Source organism: Camarhynchus parvulus, chromosome 13 (assembly GCF_901933205.1).
Source record: "Camarhynchus parvulus chromosome 13, STF_HiC, whole genome shotgun sequence".
NCBI lineage: Eukaryota > Metazoa > Chordata > Aves > Passeriformes > Thraupidae > Camarhynchus > Camarhynchus parvulus.
The window spans coordinates 4,515,288-4,533,010 of record NC_044583.1 but is presented as its reverse complement, the minus strand read 5'-3'; the positions used below and the strand labels follow the sequence as shown (position 1 = coordinate 4,533,010).

Here is a 17,723-nt window from a genome sequence, read left to right as displayed (position 1 = left end):
GTACCAAAGCACACTTCTCAGCACACTCCTAACCACACACACAGCCTGAGAAAGCAATTCACTAATGATTTGTGTCATTAGTACACTCATGAGCAGGGGGAAACCGTGTAAGGTTTGCAAGAAAAACTCCCATAAAGCTTATTCCTAAAATGACAGGTCTTCAGGACAGGTAAGAGCCATTTTGCAGTCCTGCTTTGTGTCAAGTACATGTGGTCACTGTCTGCTGGGGAAAGTTAGTCCTGCCACTGCCTCCTGGGTCAGGGTCAGTTCACCCACTTGCATATTTCTCTGTACTTCCCTGCAAAATTGGTTCTGACTTGTGTGCCACAGACATGCAACCTGCCTGCTGGGGGAGATCCTTCTGGAGAGGCTCAGAAAGCCTTCGAATAGAAGAAATCTTCTAAATTTATACTCTGCCATTAATTAGTGTGTAGAACAATCAGGGCAGTGGATGGTGTGGTGCCAGAGTTGGCCCTCCCAAGAGCAGTGTTACAGCCCAAGGGTGGCAGGAGGCAGCAGCAGCACAGGCTCAGAGTTTGTGTAGAGCATTCCAGCACCGCCCAGGCATTGGATCTGATGGAGTGGGGTCAGTTATCAAATACAGACTGAAAGGGATTTGGTGAGTGATGGGGCTTTTTAATTGAGATATAATGTCACTGGAATGAGAATATCATCATCAAACAATAGTCTCCTCCTGACATAAATGTCAACATTTGTAGACTATTATACGGTGACAGGTCTGGTTACAAAGACTTAATTTCTCTTATAGCAGATGATTAATTACGTAGATGCTGTCCTTCTGTCAGGGAAATATTGATGTGTTGCTGACAGCTGCACACTCTGGCACTCCATCCTGGCTGAGAGGGGACTTGGCAGTGTCAAACAGCTGGAGAGCAGCATGGCCAGAGAAGCACGGGCTTGTTTCTGTAACCCCTCTCCGACGGGCCGGGTGTGCACATCGGGCCACTGTGAGGAGGCAGGGAGGCAGGAGAGGGAGCCACTGTGGCTGCCAGCTTGCACTGCTGGAGCCTCACACCTTGAGGGTTTAAAGCCACGCTGTAATTCTGTGCAAGGCCTCTGCCTGGAGACAGTTTTTAAACAGAGGGAAACAAAAAAGAAGAGGCACTCACTTCTTCCTACTTATAAAGAGTCCAGCAATCATCTTCTTTTTCTTTTTGTCCTGGAGTTTAATGCTTTGTTGTTTATCCAGCAGTTCAGTTTTCAGGAGTTTTTGTTCATATCAGAAATAAATTACGTGGTTCAACACATATCACTGTGCATTTTGATTCACAATTAAGACTGAAGGGAAAAGATAATGAAATAAACACAGTATCTCTCTGCAGGCTCACTGTTACACTACTGTTCTTTACATGAATCAGTAACATCTGTAATTTCCACCATAGTACCATGTAAATGGTAATTGCAGGCTGACTTCATTTAACATCAACAGGAGTGCAATAAAAAACCAATCAAATTAAGCTATATGTTTTCTTTATGACTGGAGTAGCTAAATTATTTTCTTTTCATTATTGCTGTAGATCAAGTGAGGAACAGCTACCAGCTCTGTAATAATGGTACTTTGAGAGTGATGTATGCCAATGGCATGAGCATTAGCTTTCACAGCGAGCCTCATGTCCTGGCTGGGACTGTGACTCCCACCATAGGACGCTGTAATATTTCTCTGCCCATGGAAAATGGTTTAAACTCAATTGAATGGCGCCTGAGGAAGGAGCAGATTAAAGGCAAAGTGACGGTGTTTGGAAGAAAGCTCAGGGTAAGTAGAACCTGTTGTTACAATAATCACCTTTTCCTCTTTGGGCAGAAAATTACTTTGTTTTTGTTTTGAAGGATGTTACTTGTTAAAAATGTACAGCTCTGGGATTGTCTTTGGTGTGACACTGTTGGAGAGCTCAGTTGGCTGCATCGGATCATCTGCTGCAATCAGCTAAAGTTTGTTCCTAAAAGTATTCCAAAAGAGATTGGTAAAAATACCTAAAATATTACAGAATCACAGAATCATCAATGTTAGACTAGATCATGTAGTCCAATCATTGCCCCAGCCCCACTGTAATTGCCCCAAACCGTATCCCCAAATGCCATATCCCGATGCCTCTGGAACACACCCAGAGATGGTGACTCCACCATCTTCCTGGGCAACATACTCCAGTGCATGAACACTCTTTCAGTGAGAAAACTTCTTCAGATAGCTAATATGAACCTCCCCTGGTGCAACTTCAGGCCATTTTGTCTTGTCCTTTCATTTGAGATATGGCAGAAGAGGCCGACCCCCATCTTGCTAACTCCTTTCAGGAACTTACAGAGAGCAATTAGGTACCCCCACACCAACATTTCTGCAGATTAAACACCCCCAGCTCCCTCAGCCACTCCTCAAAAGGTGTTTTCTAGAGCCTCCCCCAGCTTCATTGCCCTGTTGCTGCAAAACACTCTGCCTCTCAAGGGGGTGGGAATCTGCGCGCTCACCACTTGTAAAACTGCCGGGGCAGACTTACCCCAGCTCGTGCTGGGGAGCAAACACAACTACAGCATTCTGCTGCTGTAAAATCCCCCTACAGACTCACTGAGACAGGCATGTTGTGTTTGTTCCCCTTCCCAAATGGCAGATTGGAAAATAATTGCCATAATTACAAAATTGTAAGCACAGGATCAGGAAGACACTCAGGTCATGTAATCCGTCCCCTGCCAAATTAAAGATCTGCTGCAGCTGGATTAATCCCATTCTGTGCTTTGCTGGCCTGATTTTCACTGATTTTTTTGACTGGACTACTTCAGTCTGTGCAGTTTTGGAAGGGATTTGAAATACTGGACAGAAAACAAATGCAGTGCTGATCAAGTCCTCAGTCTTTTAGCAATTCTTTCAACATCACCGAACACAAAATGCAGTTCAGTGTGTTCAAGATCACATAGCAAATGCAATATATGCAAACAGTTATGTAGTGATTTACTAAAAAAAAAAAGAAAAAAGCCTTGGATGTTAATTTTTTTCTATTTTCCTATTGCTAGCATCTAATTCCCAGTGTTGAGTTGACAAATCTTTCCTTACTCTCACAAATGCTCAAAATGTACTTATTTGGGAGAGGGAGAAGGTTGGACAAAAAAATTGAATGAGATTACCAACTAATCCTTAATGACTAAATTTCATGTCTATGTAATTGATTTTTGATGTGTTGACGTGCACCAGTTGATTGGAAGTGGAAAACAGATCAGCTCTACATTTTGACTAGGTGTTGTTCAAAATAAAAATAGGATGCTGAAATGAAATTGCAGTAATCCTAATTCTCAATACTAAAAGTTTAATAGAGGTACTTGTGGTAATTAGCTGAAGTTAAGCACATCTTAGTGCTGAAACCTTGCCTGAGATAGGTTTTCTGAGATAGGTTTTCTTGCATCATGTTTATGCAAATCAAAACAATGCTTTATCTAGCAACACCTCAACATTTAATTGTCTGGTGTTAGTTCCTGTAACAATAATCACATATCCATTTAGCTCTTTTAAATGAAAATCACTATGAGATTATCACAGGTTGAGTGGACTGAAAATGAAATTTGAAAACGAGGGAGAAAGCATAGAATTTATTTGCATTTCATTTATTCTAATTCATCTTTACAAGTTGTTTAGTGAACGAAGCAGAGCAAGTGTGTTGGAATGCTGCGGGGAGCAGGTGGCAGGCAGGGGAGCTGTGGCACGCAGTGACACGGAGCAGGACACTGCTGCAGAGCTGACAGAGCAGCAGGGCCACCTCCTGGAGCCCCAGTGCACAATCAGTGTGACTGGAGGGGTGGACATTCTTTGTCATTCACCTCTTGGCTGAGTACTTCACCTCACAGTACTCTTGGGAATATTTGCTGGAGCCCACACCCCTGTGCTTCTTAAAGGGGGCTTATAAAAAGATGGGGGCAGACTTTGTTTTAGGGTCTGTTGTGATAGGGCAAGGCGTGGCAGCTTTGTCTAAAAGAGGGTAGATGTAAAGCAGCGATAGAGAAGTTTTTTATGGTGATGTGGTGAGGCACTGGCACAGGTTGCCCAGAGCAGTGGTAGGTGCCCCATTCCTGGAAGCATTGAGGGTGAGGTTGGCAGGGCTCTGCAGAGCCTGGTCCAGTTGAAGATGTCCCTGCTCAGTGCAGAGGGGTTGTTCTGGGTGATTCACAGGTGACTCCCAACCCAAAGTGTTGGCTGGCTGTATGAGCCCTCACACAGTGGAGCTGCCTGAGCCCAGGCTTTGCCCTCCCAGCCACACCTGTAGGAATCTGCACACCTGCCTGGGCACATTTCAGCAACCTGAGAAAGGAACTGCACCTTTATCTTACCCCACTTACTGTCTACTGCTGTGTGATGCACCACACGTTCAGTGTCTTGCTGTAGTTTCAGATGAAGTCCTGCTGAGATTCCTGTCTGAAGAGTTTTGATTATGGAGCAGCATCCTGTAAGTGATTCCTGTGGCCAGACCTTTCCAAGGCACAAAGGGCTCGTCCCTACGGCCACCTCAGCAGCAGCCAGGGGAAAACCAGATTAGTGAACAAAAGAGAAAGGGCCTGTGGAGTAATCTGCAGTTGTGATACTTGGGACTGCCCTCAGTGTTCCCAGGAAGGGTGGGAGTTATCAGCCTGTTTGGGTTCCTATATAATTAATATGCTACTGCAATTACAGTCTCTGGTTTTACTCATTTTACAAATGCAAATGAAGGTACTGAATTCTCCAAGCAGGTGATGTTCATGTGTGCATCTCCAAGTGATATTTGTGCGTGTGCACAGCTCTTGTGTGTGTAATCATTTTTAAAATCCTATTAATTTAGTTTTCTATGGCAAAACCAAATAATTGTTATAATGTTTTTGAGAAAAGAGAGAATACCTGGAGTCAGACTTTCCTTTGTGCAGTTTTCTATTGCAGTTACTGTAATGGAGGGAACAAAATCCAGAAATCCTGACTGATTTATGAAGCTTCAGAAGTTACAAAAAACCTAAACAAACAAAACCCTCAAAGCTAAAATTCAGTTCATACTCTTTCTGAAAGGCACTTTTTTTTCTTTTTAGAAAATCTGCTCACCCCTAAGAAATTGGGCTATTTCAGTCATACACTAACCCTTTAATTCTTTAGCTAAATGTTTTTGAGAGGTCAAAGCTCTCTTCTGCTCATGAAAAGGGTTTTTTTAATGTGTCTGCCATCAGGGTTGATCCTACAAAACAAGAGTAACCAGTTGAGAAACTAATGATGCTGAGTTTGGCTTCCCTGGCTTTATTTTCATTGCAATGGGAAAGCAGAATATGACTTGTTTTGCCCCAAGGTGTTTTAAGAAAAATGTCTTTCCTGTGAATCACAGGGCAAGTTGTTGCTGGGATAACCTTTGGGAAAACCTGCAGAAAAGAACTTTTTTTTTCCCTAGTAATTGCCCACTGAGGAAATGCAAACTGTTAAAGAGATTAATTTCATTAATGGAAAAAATTAGGATAATGAGCAATAATTTGAAATAATTATTTCTTTACAAACACGAAACTGTATTAATTTTAAATGTGTCTGTATAAATGAATTTCTACTGAGTTGGTTGGGCTGGGAATTGGGTTTACCCCTGCCAGTGAACATATCTCAGAATAATTTTTATATCCTCAAGAAAGGCTCAGGGTTAATTTACATATTGTTTGATGTACAGTTTAATTTTGGATAAGAGGAAACGTTGCGTTATCAAAGCCACTGTAAAATATAAGCTAAAGAACAAATTCCCAGAAATTGATGAATACTTTTAAAGTAGTCATTGCTCTGAAATTATACCTAATTTTAAAACTTCTACTTTATTAATGACACATCTACAATTAAATTACTTAAGAAGCTTTATCAAATTACAGCATTAGCCTGAATGCTATGCCTTACCCCCCAGTGAATATATTTATGTATCTCTCATTATAACACTCTCCCTAGAAGCCTCCCCATTTGGCATTCTTATTCTCCTTTGCCTCTGTTTTACTCTTTTCTTTTAAATAAATAAATCAGCCACTGAAACACTTCATGCTGTACTTTGAATGAAAATTATAACAAAAAAAGGAGGAGGAAAAAAGAAAAATATTTAACCTAATTATTTAACACCTTTGTTTTTAACACTAGAAGTCCATCTTTCCCAGCCTGTATGATCAGAATTTTTAAGGCCATTCCAAGTGAAGGATCTATTGAATATTTGGAAAGTAAAGGTAGAAAACAGTAAATGAATGAATTCTAAGCAGGGTATTGCAATTATAGAAGTGGCTAAACCTCAGTAAAGACACAAAAATTTCTTCTGTTGTTCTTAGAGTGATTGTAGGGGAAAAGGCAAAAAAAATTATGGTGGAAGTACAAAATTAAAAGAAAATAGAAAAATACAATAAGTAGAAAAATATTCCATGCAAAATAATTGGTTTCTCTGAACTTTAAGACCTCGATGTGCAGAATGTCTGTCTGTTCTGACCATAATGGCTTTTTACTGTAGGATATCACCTCCCATATTGCAGTGAGATGGGAAATACCCCAGTAAGACCCCAAATTATTTGAATATACTCCCAAATAGAAAACAAAAGCCAGTTAACAGGAGCCCTACACTTTTCACAGGATTTACCTGTTTTACACCACAATCCACATAAAACAATGACTCGCTAACAAGCCAACAAGCATTATAATTGCCATCTTAACCACCATGTCATCCTCCTTCCTATCTCCCCTATAATCCTTACCATCATCTAAGAAATTTAGGATTACCTAAACCAAAAGCCTTCAAAGCCTTAAACAAGAGTTAAACCCTCTTAGATTCTGCTAAAGTCTGTAGGCCATTATCCTGCATCCCTTAAATGCAACTCAGGTTCTTTAATTAAGCTAGGACCTTCCAGTTTTCTAGGCAGATGGGCTTTGATCCCATGATACCACACAGGCATCCCCTTTCCCCGCTGTAAGCCCGGTGTGCCCAGCGCACTGAGCTCAGCCTCCTTCCCTGGCGCAGGTGCACGGCAGGAACTTGCTGTCCATCGACTACGACCGCAACATCCGCACCGAGAAGATCTATGACGACCACCGCAAGTTCACTCTGCGCATCATCTACGACCAGCTGGGCCGGCCCTTCCTCTGGCTGCCCAGCAGCGGCCTGGCTGCTGTCAACGTCTCCTATTTCCTCAACGGGCGCCTGGCCGGGCTGCAGCGCGGGGCCATGAGCGAGAGGACCGACATCGACAAGCAGGGCAGGATCGTGTCGCGCATGTTCGCCGACGGCAAAGTGTGGAGCTACACCTACCTGGAAAATGTAGGTGGTGTCCTGTGTGTGGTGGTGTTCACAGGGCTCCCAGGACGAGGGATGAGAATCTTGACTCCGTGTTTCAGAAGGCTGATTTATTATTTTATGATAGATATTATATTAAAAGAAAATGATATATTAAAACTATGCTAAAAGAATAGAAGAAAATATTTCATCAGAAGGCTAGAAAGGAATGGAATGATAATAAAATCTTGTGACTGCTCACAGCCTCGACACAGGTGGCTGTCATTGGTCACTAAGTAAAAACAATTTCGCATGCTGGGTAAACAATTCTCCAAATCACATTCCAAAGCAGCAAAACATGGAGACGCTGAAGCTTCCCAGTTTCTCAGGAGAAAAGATCCTAACGAAAGGATTTTTCAGAAAATATGTCTGTGACAGTGTGGCTTCCTGGCACGAGCTGGAAGGACACAAAGTTCTGTTTGGCTTCATGGCACATAAGTCGTGCATACCCGCTAGCTAAGATTTGGTGTATCCCAGCTGTTAGCCATCCCTGGCCTCAAAATTCCTTATTTTTCAATTAGTCAACTGAATATGACTAATTCTTAATGGGAAATATTTTGTTCATGGTTTCTGTCTTTTGATATTTTCCTGACGTAGAATGGCAGTAGATTAACACAATGTATTGTGGTTAATTAAGCCCAAAAATGCATGACTAAACCTGACAAAAGGTTCATGTAGAAACAGGTAATTCATCTCTAATTGTTACTTATTAAATGAAAGTATGGTAGTGCATTTTTACTTAGCCTAATTAGCACACTTCAGTCATAAAAGTGTCTTAAATACTGCAAAACTGCATATTGTTTTCCCTTTTCCTTCTTGTTGTTCTAAGTAAACCAGAGCTGGTGTTCTCTGCTTAGTTTCTCACATATTTCACAGTAACAGTTGTGAATTACAACTGCTGGCAGAAAGATAAATCAAGGCATTTATCTAACTCCTCTGCATCCCTCAGGAAAAAAAAAAAAAAAGGAAAAAAAAAAAATCTTCCTACAGGGAGGACAGCTCACAGGTTGCTAACCTACACTTTCTCTGGAGTGTCAGCATATTGATTTCCGAGGAGCAGATCCTCTCATCTGGCAACCTGACAATATTCCTGAGCAGCTCCGTGCCCCTGACTAATGTGTCTGATTCTCTTTGTACTCATTTAACATTAGTGCCTCTCCAGTAAACTTTTCTTTAGTTCCCTCTCTCGGGCCACTTGCTGATAGCTTTGTTGTTGTTTCCCCTGCAGTCGATGGTGCTGCTGCTGCAGAGCCAGCGCCAGTACATCTTCGAGTTCGACTCCTCGGAGCGCCTGCACGCCGTCACCATGCCCAGCGTGGCGCGGCACAGCATGTCCACCCACACCTCCGTGGGCTACATCAGGAACATCTACAATCCCCCCGAGAGCAACGCCTCCGTCATTTTTGATTACAGCGACGACGGCAGGATTCTGAAAACATCGTTTTTAGGTACCGGCCGACAAGTCTTCTACAAGTATGGAAAGCTGTCCAAGCTGTCTGAAATTGTTTATGACAGCACGGCGGTTACTTTTGGGTATGACGAAACCACAGGTGTCCTAAAAATGGTGAATTTGCAAAGTGGAGGGTTTTCTTGTACGATTCGCTATCGGAAAATTGGTCCGCTTGTTGACAAACAAATCTACAGGTTCTCTGAAGAAGGAATGGTCAATGCAAGGTTTGATTATACGTATCACGACAACAGCTTCCGAATCGCAAGCATCAAACCCATCATAAGTGAGACACCTCTTCCAGTTGACCTTTACCGTTATGATGAGATTTCTGGCAAAGTCGAGCATTTTGGCAAATTCGGAGTTATTTATTACGATATAAACCAAATTATCACCACGGCAGTTATGACGCTGAGCAAGCACTTTGACACCCACGGGCGCATTAAGGAAGTGCAGTACGAAATGTTCCGGTCCCTGATGTACTGGATGACCGTGCAGTACGACAGCATGGGAAGGGTGACCAAAAGAGAGCTCAAACTCGGTCCCTACGCCAACACCACCAAGTACACCTATGACTACGATGGAGATGGGCAGCTGCAGAGCGTGGCAGTCAATGACAGGCCCACCTGGCGCTACAGCTACGACCTGAACGGGAACCTGCACCTCCTGAATCCTGGGAACAGCGTGCGGCTGATGCCGCTGCGCTACGACCTCAGGGACAGGATCACACGCCTGGGTGACATCCCCTACAAGATTGATGATGATGGGTTCCTGTGGCAGCGGGGTGCAGACGTGTTTGAGTACAACTCCAAAGGGCTCCTGACCAGAGCTTACAACAAAGCCAATGGGTGGAGTGTTCAGTACCGCTACGACGGGCTGGGCCGAAGGGCCTCCTGCAAGACCAACCTGGGGCATCATCTACAATACTTTTATGCTGATCTTCACAATCCAACAAGGGTAACTCATGTCTACAATCATTCCAACTCCGAAATTACCTCTTTGTACTACGATCTGCAAGGGCACCTCTTTGCGATGGAGAGCAGCAGTGGGGAAGAGTATTATGTGGCCTCTGATAACACAGGCACTCCGTTAGCTGTGTTCAGCATCAATGGCCTCATGATCAAGCAGCTCCAGTACACGGCCTATGGGGAGATCTATTATGACTCTAACCCAGATTTCCAGCTGGTCATTGGGTTCCATGGAGGGCTGTATGATCCTTTAACCAAACTCGTGCATTTTACCCAAAGGGACTACGATGTCCTGGCTGGGCGCTGGACATCTCCTGATTACACCATGTGGAAAAATATTGGCAAAGAACCCGCTCCTTTCAATCTGTACATGTTCAAGAGTAACAACCCTCTCAGCAATGAACTGGATCTAAAGAATTATGTAACAGGTGAGACTTCTTCACATTTATAATACATAACACTACAGCTTGGAAGCTGATTTGGGAAAGAAACCCAGCTTCTCCTTACGAGCCCTTTGCTCAATCTTCACATCAAGTTTCGGTCATTTCCTCTTTTGGCTACAAAAAGAAGTGGCTATTTCTGATTCCTTAGTACTGCTCTTCCCTGAACGAAGGGCTCTAAGTGAGAAGCCATGACGAATTATGAAGGGAAAAAAATAAATATAAGTTTGTCTGAATAGAAAATTTCAGCACAACCATAGTGCACTTCCTGTTGAACAAGTACTGTGTAAAGAAGTGTTCATTCTCATTCTGTACCAAGAAAAGGGAAGTCATGTATGGGAATCTGGCAGGTTGGTTCAGTATCACAATCCAGAACTGTTCAGATCTCTTTCTCTCAGGGCTACTTTCAAAATTAACCACTGTCTGAGCTCATGGGCACATTAAGAATTAGCACCAAGAATGGATTTAATTAGACCTCTTCTTCCCATTTAACTTCTAATATGCAAACAGTCTTTAGTCTTTAAAATTAAATCCTTGATGTTTTTTAAGACTATTTCATCCTGAAAGACTAATAAATGTTATGGATTTTGTAGAGCCAAGAAACAAAAGTAGTTTTGATCACATATGTTAGAATTGGGTAAAACTTGTAACCCTTTCTTAATTAGGAATAATTTTTCACTTAGTAACATCACACAGTATTTGAACTAGCTGCTGGCAGTTTCTAAAAGAAAAGGTAATTAATATGTCTTTAGGAAAAGCTTTTTTTCAGAACTGAATATGCAGTATACAATAATTAGAGTAGTGATACCATTTTTAAAAGGAATGATCTTAATTTTAGCAGTAATTTGAATTTCAAGAAAGGTGTGCATTTCCTTCAAAGAAAATCAGAGCATGTTTCATTACTACATTGCAACCTAATAGTAGGTATAACACACCAGAGGTTCTAGTGGAACAACTTTGCAATTAGGAGATAATGTCATTTGTATCTGATAGTGTGAAAATACTGGTGACTAAAATTACCTCATTGTCCTAAATTCAGCAAAAGTCCTATTTTCATCCACCGCCCTTTGATCTTCATTTTCAACATCATCTTACTATGTTTTTCTACACTCTGAAATTGTATTTATTTAATTTATCTATCCACTGGATGAAATCGAATAAGATAAATTGCATTTAGGGACAGCACACTGTTGAAATCTGTAAAAATACTTCATCAGTGATGCAAATATTTCTTGCTGTAGGACTGAACAGATCTTAGACAAGAAATTATTATGGTGGCACCTTGTTGTCATAGTTAAAAAAAGAAAGGGAACTAAACAAAACACCAAAAAGTCTCCCCCCACAGTCCATTCTTACTGTTAACCCCTGACATTGCTTTATTCACAGGTTTTGCTGAAAACAAATTCCTGTAGCAAATGCAGTGCTGCAAAGCACATCAGCTCAGCAAAATAGTACCTGTTTTGTATATAGGTCCTCCTCTGGTTTCTGTGGAATTGGAGCAGCTGAAGTGAATTGTTCAGGAGATATATTTGACCATAAAATAAAAATGAAGCCTTATGAGGAGCAGTAACCCTGTGTGGTCCAAAAGTTTAGGAAAAAACAGTAGGCACTGTGTGATGGGAGATGGATACAGATACCTCATAGAGGCCGAGTATTTTACTACTTATTTTAGAGTCACAATGGCTAAGAAAAAAAAAGACTTTTGGGGAAAACAGGCTTTGCAACATCTCAGACTTTTGGGGAAAACAGGCTTTGCAACAGCTCAGCTCACAGAAGTGGCAACAGCAGCATCAGTGTAGGCCAGTGAGGAGAGATGGCCACTGGGAAAGACAGGAGAGATTTTTAAGCAAAACTAATCATGAATTCAGGAAACAGGAAATGTAAAATGGCATCATGAATTCTTTTTTGTTTAATAAGTTATCATTTGGATAACTAAAATACATAATTAGTTCTTAATACCTGCAGAGTGAGAATTACTGTTATTAACTTAGTTTCTTCGCTTTTACAGCTAGATCTGAGGATAGAGTTTTTGTGGTTGATCCCACATCTGGAACTTGCTTAGGCTTACCTCAGAGCTGAGCTGTAACACTCCCACCCAGCTCCTACTTTCCCTGGAGGGATGGGGAGGATATTTTTGTTGCCTAAATTTAGACATCTGATTTACAAATCTAGCTTCTCACTGCTTTTAATGGAGCCTCCTGAGACCTGATGACAGCTGATGGAAGTAGGACACAGAAGAGAAGCCATGTCTTTCCCCAAAGGACTTTGCAGATGTTTTTAGAGTGTTAACCTAATAATATATCATTATACAATACAGTTTGTAGGTTACATATAGTAGCCATATCAGAAGGTGTCAGAGATGGAACAAGGGAACAAGTACTGTATACTGTAAAATGTTTGGATAATTCATGTGCTCTAATGGAAAATAATGAAAGAGCTGGTATATCCCTGATGATTTATTTAGGGTAAATTTAATGCAGTGTTTCCTGTACCTTTTTGTGGTGGATTGCTACAGTTCTGTAAAGTTCCACACAATCATATTAATTGTGGCTTCAGTTGCTACTTGAAATTAAGGATGTCAAAGTTGGATTTCCTAATTTTTTTTATTTTCTCTATTTGTTAAACACATGTGTTTCTCACTTAACTGCTTTCTTTCAATTTTCAGATGTCAAGAGCTGGTTGGTGATGTTTGGATTTCAGCTTAGCAACATCATTCCTGGTTTCCCTAGAGCAAAAATGTACTTTGTGTCACCACCATATGAGCTGTCTGAGAGTCAAGCATGTGAAAATGGACAGGTAGGCAGAAAGATTAAATTACTTTTTTTTGATAAATTTGCCCCACTCTGTGGATAGAATCACTGGCTCTTCTGTAGTTGCAGCAGAAGGCCATTTAATTCAGTGTAAAGTGAAGTAAGTATAGCTACATTTTATACTAATGAACATATGCCTTTCTTGCCAGCCTTCGTTGTTATCATAATTACAGTGTCATTAGTTTGTCTTTTATTGAGTTATTCCTTGATTAACAAGTTGTAACTCGATTAACTTGATTAGCAATGACAAAGGGAGACTTTGTCAGGGTAATTTATCATCTGTTGTACCTTTGGTAAAACCATCCTAATAATGTGTTCCAATAAACTTAGGTTGGTACTTGTTTTGCTGGTTAAAAAGGGTTCTACTTCTCACCCTGCAAGAGGTTTTCTTGCCATTTTTTGTCATTTTTCTATTTAGAGGTTTTCATTTGCTACTCCATTTAACTTCAGTTACAGCATTTGTACTTGTCAGGTTAAAGGTGGACAATAGTATGTGGATTTAACTTTCATAATAAATTCCAGCCCATTTAATAAACTTCAGAAGAGTACTAGGCAAATTCCAAACCTACTCCTTGCTGGGCTTATTTCATCTTTGTGGTAATACAACAGAAATAATAATATAAGCCTAAACATACCACTTTCCCAGGCTTCCAAGTCATCTGAGAGTCTAAACCCCCTCTTCAGGAATTGCTTTGGTGCTTTTGGGGCCAAAATTCATCTTTTTCCAAAAAAACTTATATTCATAAGCCTTTTAGTTATGTTTACTGGTTGAAATTTCTGGGAAAAAGTGTCCACGAGTTAAATGCCACCTTTTAATACATTGAGTCTGTTTGTTTCAGCTCTGATTAAAATTGTGCTAGACTTGGGCCTTATTCTTCTACTGGGCATCATATGATTGGCCAGAATTGAAATGTGTAGTGCATATATGCTACAGAGAGTGATGAGAAGTACTTTATTTGGTCTTACAGGTGACAAAATGATTCGCTGAATGAGTATTTACCTGATTCTGAACAAGATGTGGGTGGATGGATGGATGGATGGATGGATGGATGGATGGATGGATGGATGGATGGATGGATGGAAGGAGGGAGGGAGGGGGGGATAACTGAGGGTGGTCTTTTGAAGTGTAGAATTTTTCTCTGCATGTCTTTCCTTTAAAAAAGCAAAGCAAAGCTCATTTTTGGTCTCTGAAGTGAGTATGTTCAGACCTGCATCTTCTTTGGTGTTTTTTTTTGTTCTGTTCTTCTTTCCCCAGCTAATTACAGGAGTGCAGCAGACAACAGAACGACACAACCAGGCTTTCATGGCTCTGGAGGGACAGGTCATATCTAAAAGATTACATGCCAAAATTAGAGAAAAAGCAGGCCACTGGTTTGCCACAAGCACTCCCATCGTGGGGAAAGGAATCATGTTTGCCGTGAAGGAAGGCCGTGTCACCACTGGTGTTTCCAGCATCGCCACGGATGACAGCAGGAAGATCGCCTCAGTCCTGAACGGCGCTCACTACCTGGAGAAGATGCACTACAGCATCGAGGGCAAGGACACCCACTACTTTGTGAAGGTGGGCTCGGCCGACAGCGACCTGGTCACCCTGGCCATGACCAGCGGGAGGAAGGTGCTGGAGAGCGGCATCAACGTCACCGTGTCGCAGCCCACGCTCCTCGTCAGCGGCAGGACTCGAAGGTTTACGAACGTTGAGTTCCAGCATTCCACGCTGCTGATCAACATCCGCTACGGGCTGAGCGCTGACACGCTGGACGAGGAGAAGGCCAGGGTGCTGGAGCAGGCTCGGCAGCGAGCCCTGGCCGCAGCCTGGGCCAAGGAGCAGCAGAAGGCGCGGGACGGACGCGAGGGCAGCCGTGTATGGACAGACGGAGAGAGGCAGCAGCTCCTCAGCACGGGAAGGGTTCAAGGTTACGAGGGATATTATGTCCTGCCCGTGGAGCAGTACCCAGAGCTAGCAGACAGTAGCAGCAACATCCAGTTTTTAAGACAGAATGAAATGGGAAAGAGGTAACAAATTAACCTGCTGTCATCCTTTGCTGGATGAATCAGTAGTCATAACTGTTATCTCCTCTCCTAAGGAGATGAAGACCTAAATGGGGGCACTAGGCTGAGCTACTCTGGGATAGTAAGTGGCAAAAAAGCTCATATTTTTTGAGTTAAATGCTACTGTTCAAGTGATTAAAAACCACATCCTGAAGTGGACTAAAGCCAGACTGAAAACTCTTAACCGTACAAATTAAAAAGTACCCCTGAAATATTACCCACTTGTTCTGGGTCTAAAGAAAAAACAAAAAGAAGGCCTCGTATTGTATTACCTCACTCCATTCACACGTGAGCAAACTAAGAAATCCAAGTGGGCCACTTTCACTAACCAGCTGATGAAACACAGATGATTCAGACTGCTTGTTTGATAAATATCCAAGAGGTTTTCATTTAAAGCAAAATACAGATGCATTTAAAACATGACTTTGGGGTGATTTGTGTGTAGCGAATGGAGGACAAATGAAATGCAAGTGAGAGCGCACTGGAAATAGGAAAGGAAAATATATTTAAAAGTAACAAAACCACACTTGCACTCTGACCCTCCACTTGTCTGGCCTGAAGCTTAACTTATTCAAAGAGGGCAGAGTGTAAAGTTACATTCAAAATGGTGGCTATAAATCACTACAGATAAATTTCATACTCTGTTTGTCTTTGAAGATTTCCATTGTGGACAGTATAACACAGTTACAGGGTGTAGTCTGTTTAGATTCAGTAGTTTGTTGGTATCAGTTCCAGTAGAGCTGTGGGCATTGTGTTACACTATTGCAAATGGGCACCACGTCAGATCACCCTGTACATACATCAGCCAGAAGGCACAATCACTGTTTCAGATTTAAAAATTATTAGTGTGTTTGTTTGGTCGAGAAACTGAGACAATCACATTACGGTCACCACAAAAAAAAAAAAAAAAAGTCTAATAAGAACTTTGGTACAAGAACTTTTTTGTAATATACATGTATGAATTGTTCATTGAGTTTTTATATTAATTTTAATTTGCTGCTAAGCAAAGACTAGAGACAGGCAAAGATAATTTATGGCAAAGTGTTTAAATTGTTTATACATAAATAAAGTCTCTAAAACTCCTGTGAATTAGTTGTCTTCCATTGCAAAATCTTGTAAAAGCGATTCTTGTCTGGCTGTTTCTAATGCACACAGCATTTTGTATGTGGAAATGACTTCCTGTGGTTCAATGGATCCTGCAGGGGGCTGGTCCTTTGATCTCTGGGTAAGCAAAGTCCTTCACACACATCACCCAAAAATCTGCTTAGGACACAGGAGAAAATTGGTGAATGCTTTAGAAATGCCCTCCCTCTCTGCACCTCATGACTAGCAGCCCTCAAACTGCTGTGTTTCAATTCTAGAATTAGTTTAATTGCACTGAAGTAACCTCTAAACAGTTTGAAAATGTAGTAACATAATATTAAGTGGAACATGCAAGGCTGTGCTGTGAGCCAGGAAGTCTCCATGAAATCTGTCTTCTTTGGGAGATTGCTTATTTCTACCACATTTAAAATGGGAGGTAAGATCAAAGAGCCTCTCCTAAGCAAACAGTCACTCCTGGTGATGATAAAAGGGAGCCATCCATCACCCAGAGCCCTGCCGCTTTTATCTCATTTAAGGATGTAGCTGGGGAGCTCTACTTAATTTTGAGAACAGTTTTGCTTTTGGGGCTGCAAATGAGGTTTTTAATGATTCATGATAGCAACAGAGATGCTCAAGTTGATTATGGGCATAAATTGACTCTGGGGCGTTTTTAAAGCCGAGCAGTCGGGTGCCTGTGTGCTGCAGCACCTGGAGCTCTCACAAAGCATGTCTCATTTTTCTGTGCAAACGAGAGCCACCCCACTCTGGCTGGGAGTTACACCTACCTGGGCACCCCATGGGCACCCCCAGCCCTGTTACTCATCCTCTGAAGATGAAGTCTGGCTGCATTTTCAGATGGAGTTCTGATTGTCCATCACTGTAGGTGTTTTTCTTTGCTGAAGGACTTGGAGTGCTGTTACATTATTATTATTTTGTTCTTTACAAGCGAAATCTCTTAAGGAAGTGGTTTTTGTAATGAGGGAATAAAACACAAAATCACAAAGTAGAGACACTTTGCATTATTGCAGTTTGTCTGGATTACCTGGCCCTGTCCTGGTAAGCTGCTTAGCTCATTTTTTAGGATAGAATTTTTCTTGCAGTTTGAGAATGTTGAAATGAGAACCTATTGCACAGTCCCCAGTGTCCTTCATTCTGTTACCATTCTCCTAAAGCTGAAACTCTTCAGAACTGGAGATTCTGCTACTTCAAAAGGGAACTCAGTTAAGCTAAAAGGGAAGCATCCTTTGAATGACTATCAGAGGAGATGTAACAAATTTCAGGGGATGCACTCCCTACTCATCTCCTTTGCAACTAACACACGCCATCAGGATGTTCTTTAAAAGAGTTTTGGGAGATGGTGCTAAATTCTCACCAGAGATCACTGCCCCAGGGCTAGCTCAGTTTGCAAAGCCAGTGTGCAGCTCAGCACAGGTTGTGTGCAAAGCCCCAGCAATACACCTGAGCTCTTAGGCCCAGCTTAGCATCGTGCTGGACCTGAGCAAGGTCATTCCCAGCTCTGCCCCTCAGCTCTGCCACTTCCCTTCCCTGTGTTCCCAAACAGAGCCCCAGCCCCACTCCCATCCCCATGGACTACCCAGCCTGTCCTTTGGGCAAGTAAACTGCACTGTGTCCAGTGACTT

The 17,723-nt window shown here is 41.9% G+C and overlaps 1 protein-coding gene across 11 annotated transcripts in view; it reads left to right on the top strand.

Annotated features, from left to right (window-relative positions):
* Positions 1-16,089, top strand: part of TENM2 (teneurin transmembrane protein 2) — a 334,262-nt gene extending 318,173 nt beyond the window's left edge. For all 11 annotated transcript variants that reach the window (XM_030957242.1, XM_030957244.1, XM_030957243.1 and 8 more), the window contains 5 exons: positions 1,539-1,774; positions 6,975-7,271; positions 8,515-10,129; positions 12,807-12,937; positions 14,207-16,089. In XM_030957242.1, coding sequence (XP_030813102.1) covers positions 1,539-1,774; positions 6,975-7,271; positions 8,515-10,129; positions 12,807-12,937; positions 14,207-14,968 — 3,041 coding nt within the window. In that variant the 3' untranslated portion in view covers positions 14,969-16,089. The remainder of the gene's footprint in view (positions 1-1,538; positions 1,775-6,974; positions 7,272-8,514; positions 10,130-12,806; positions 12,938-14,206) is intronic.
* Positions 16,090-17,723: the final 1,634 nt, after the last annotated feature.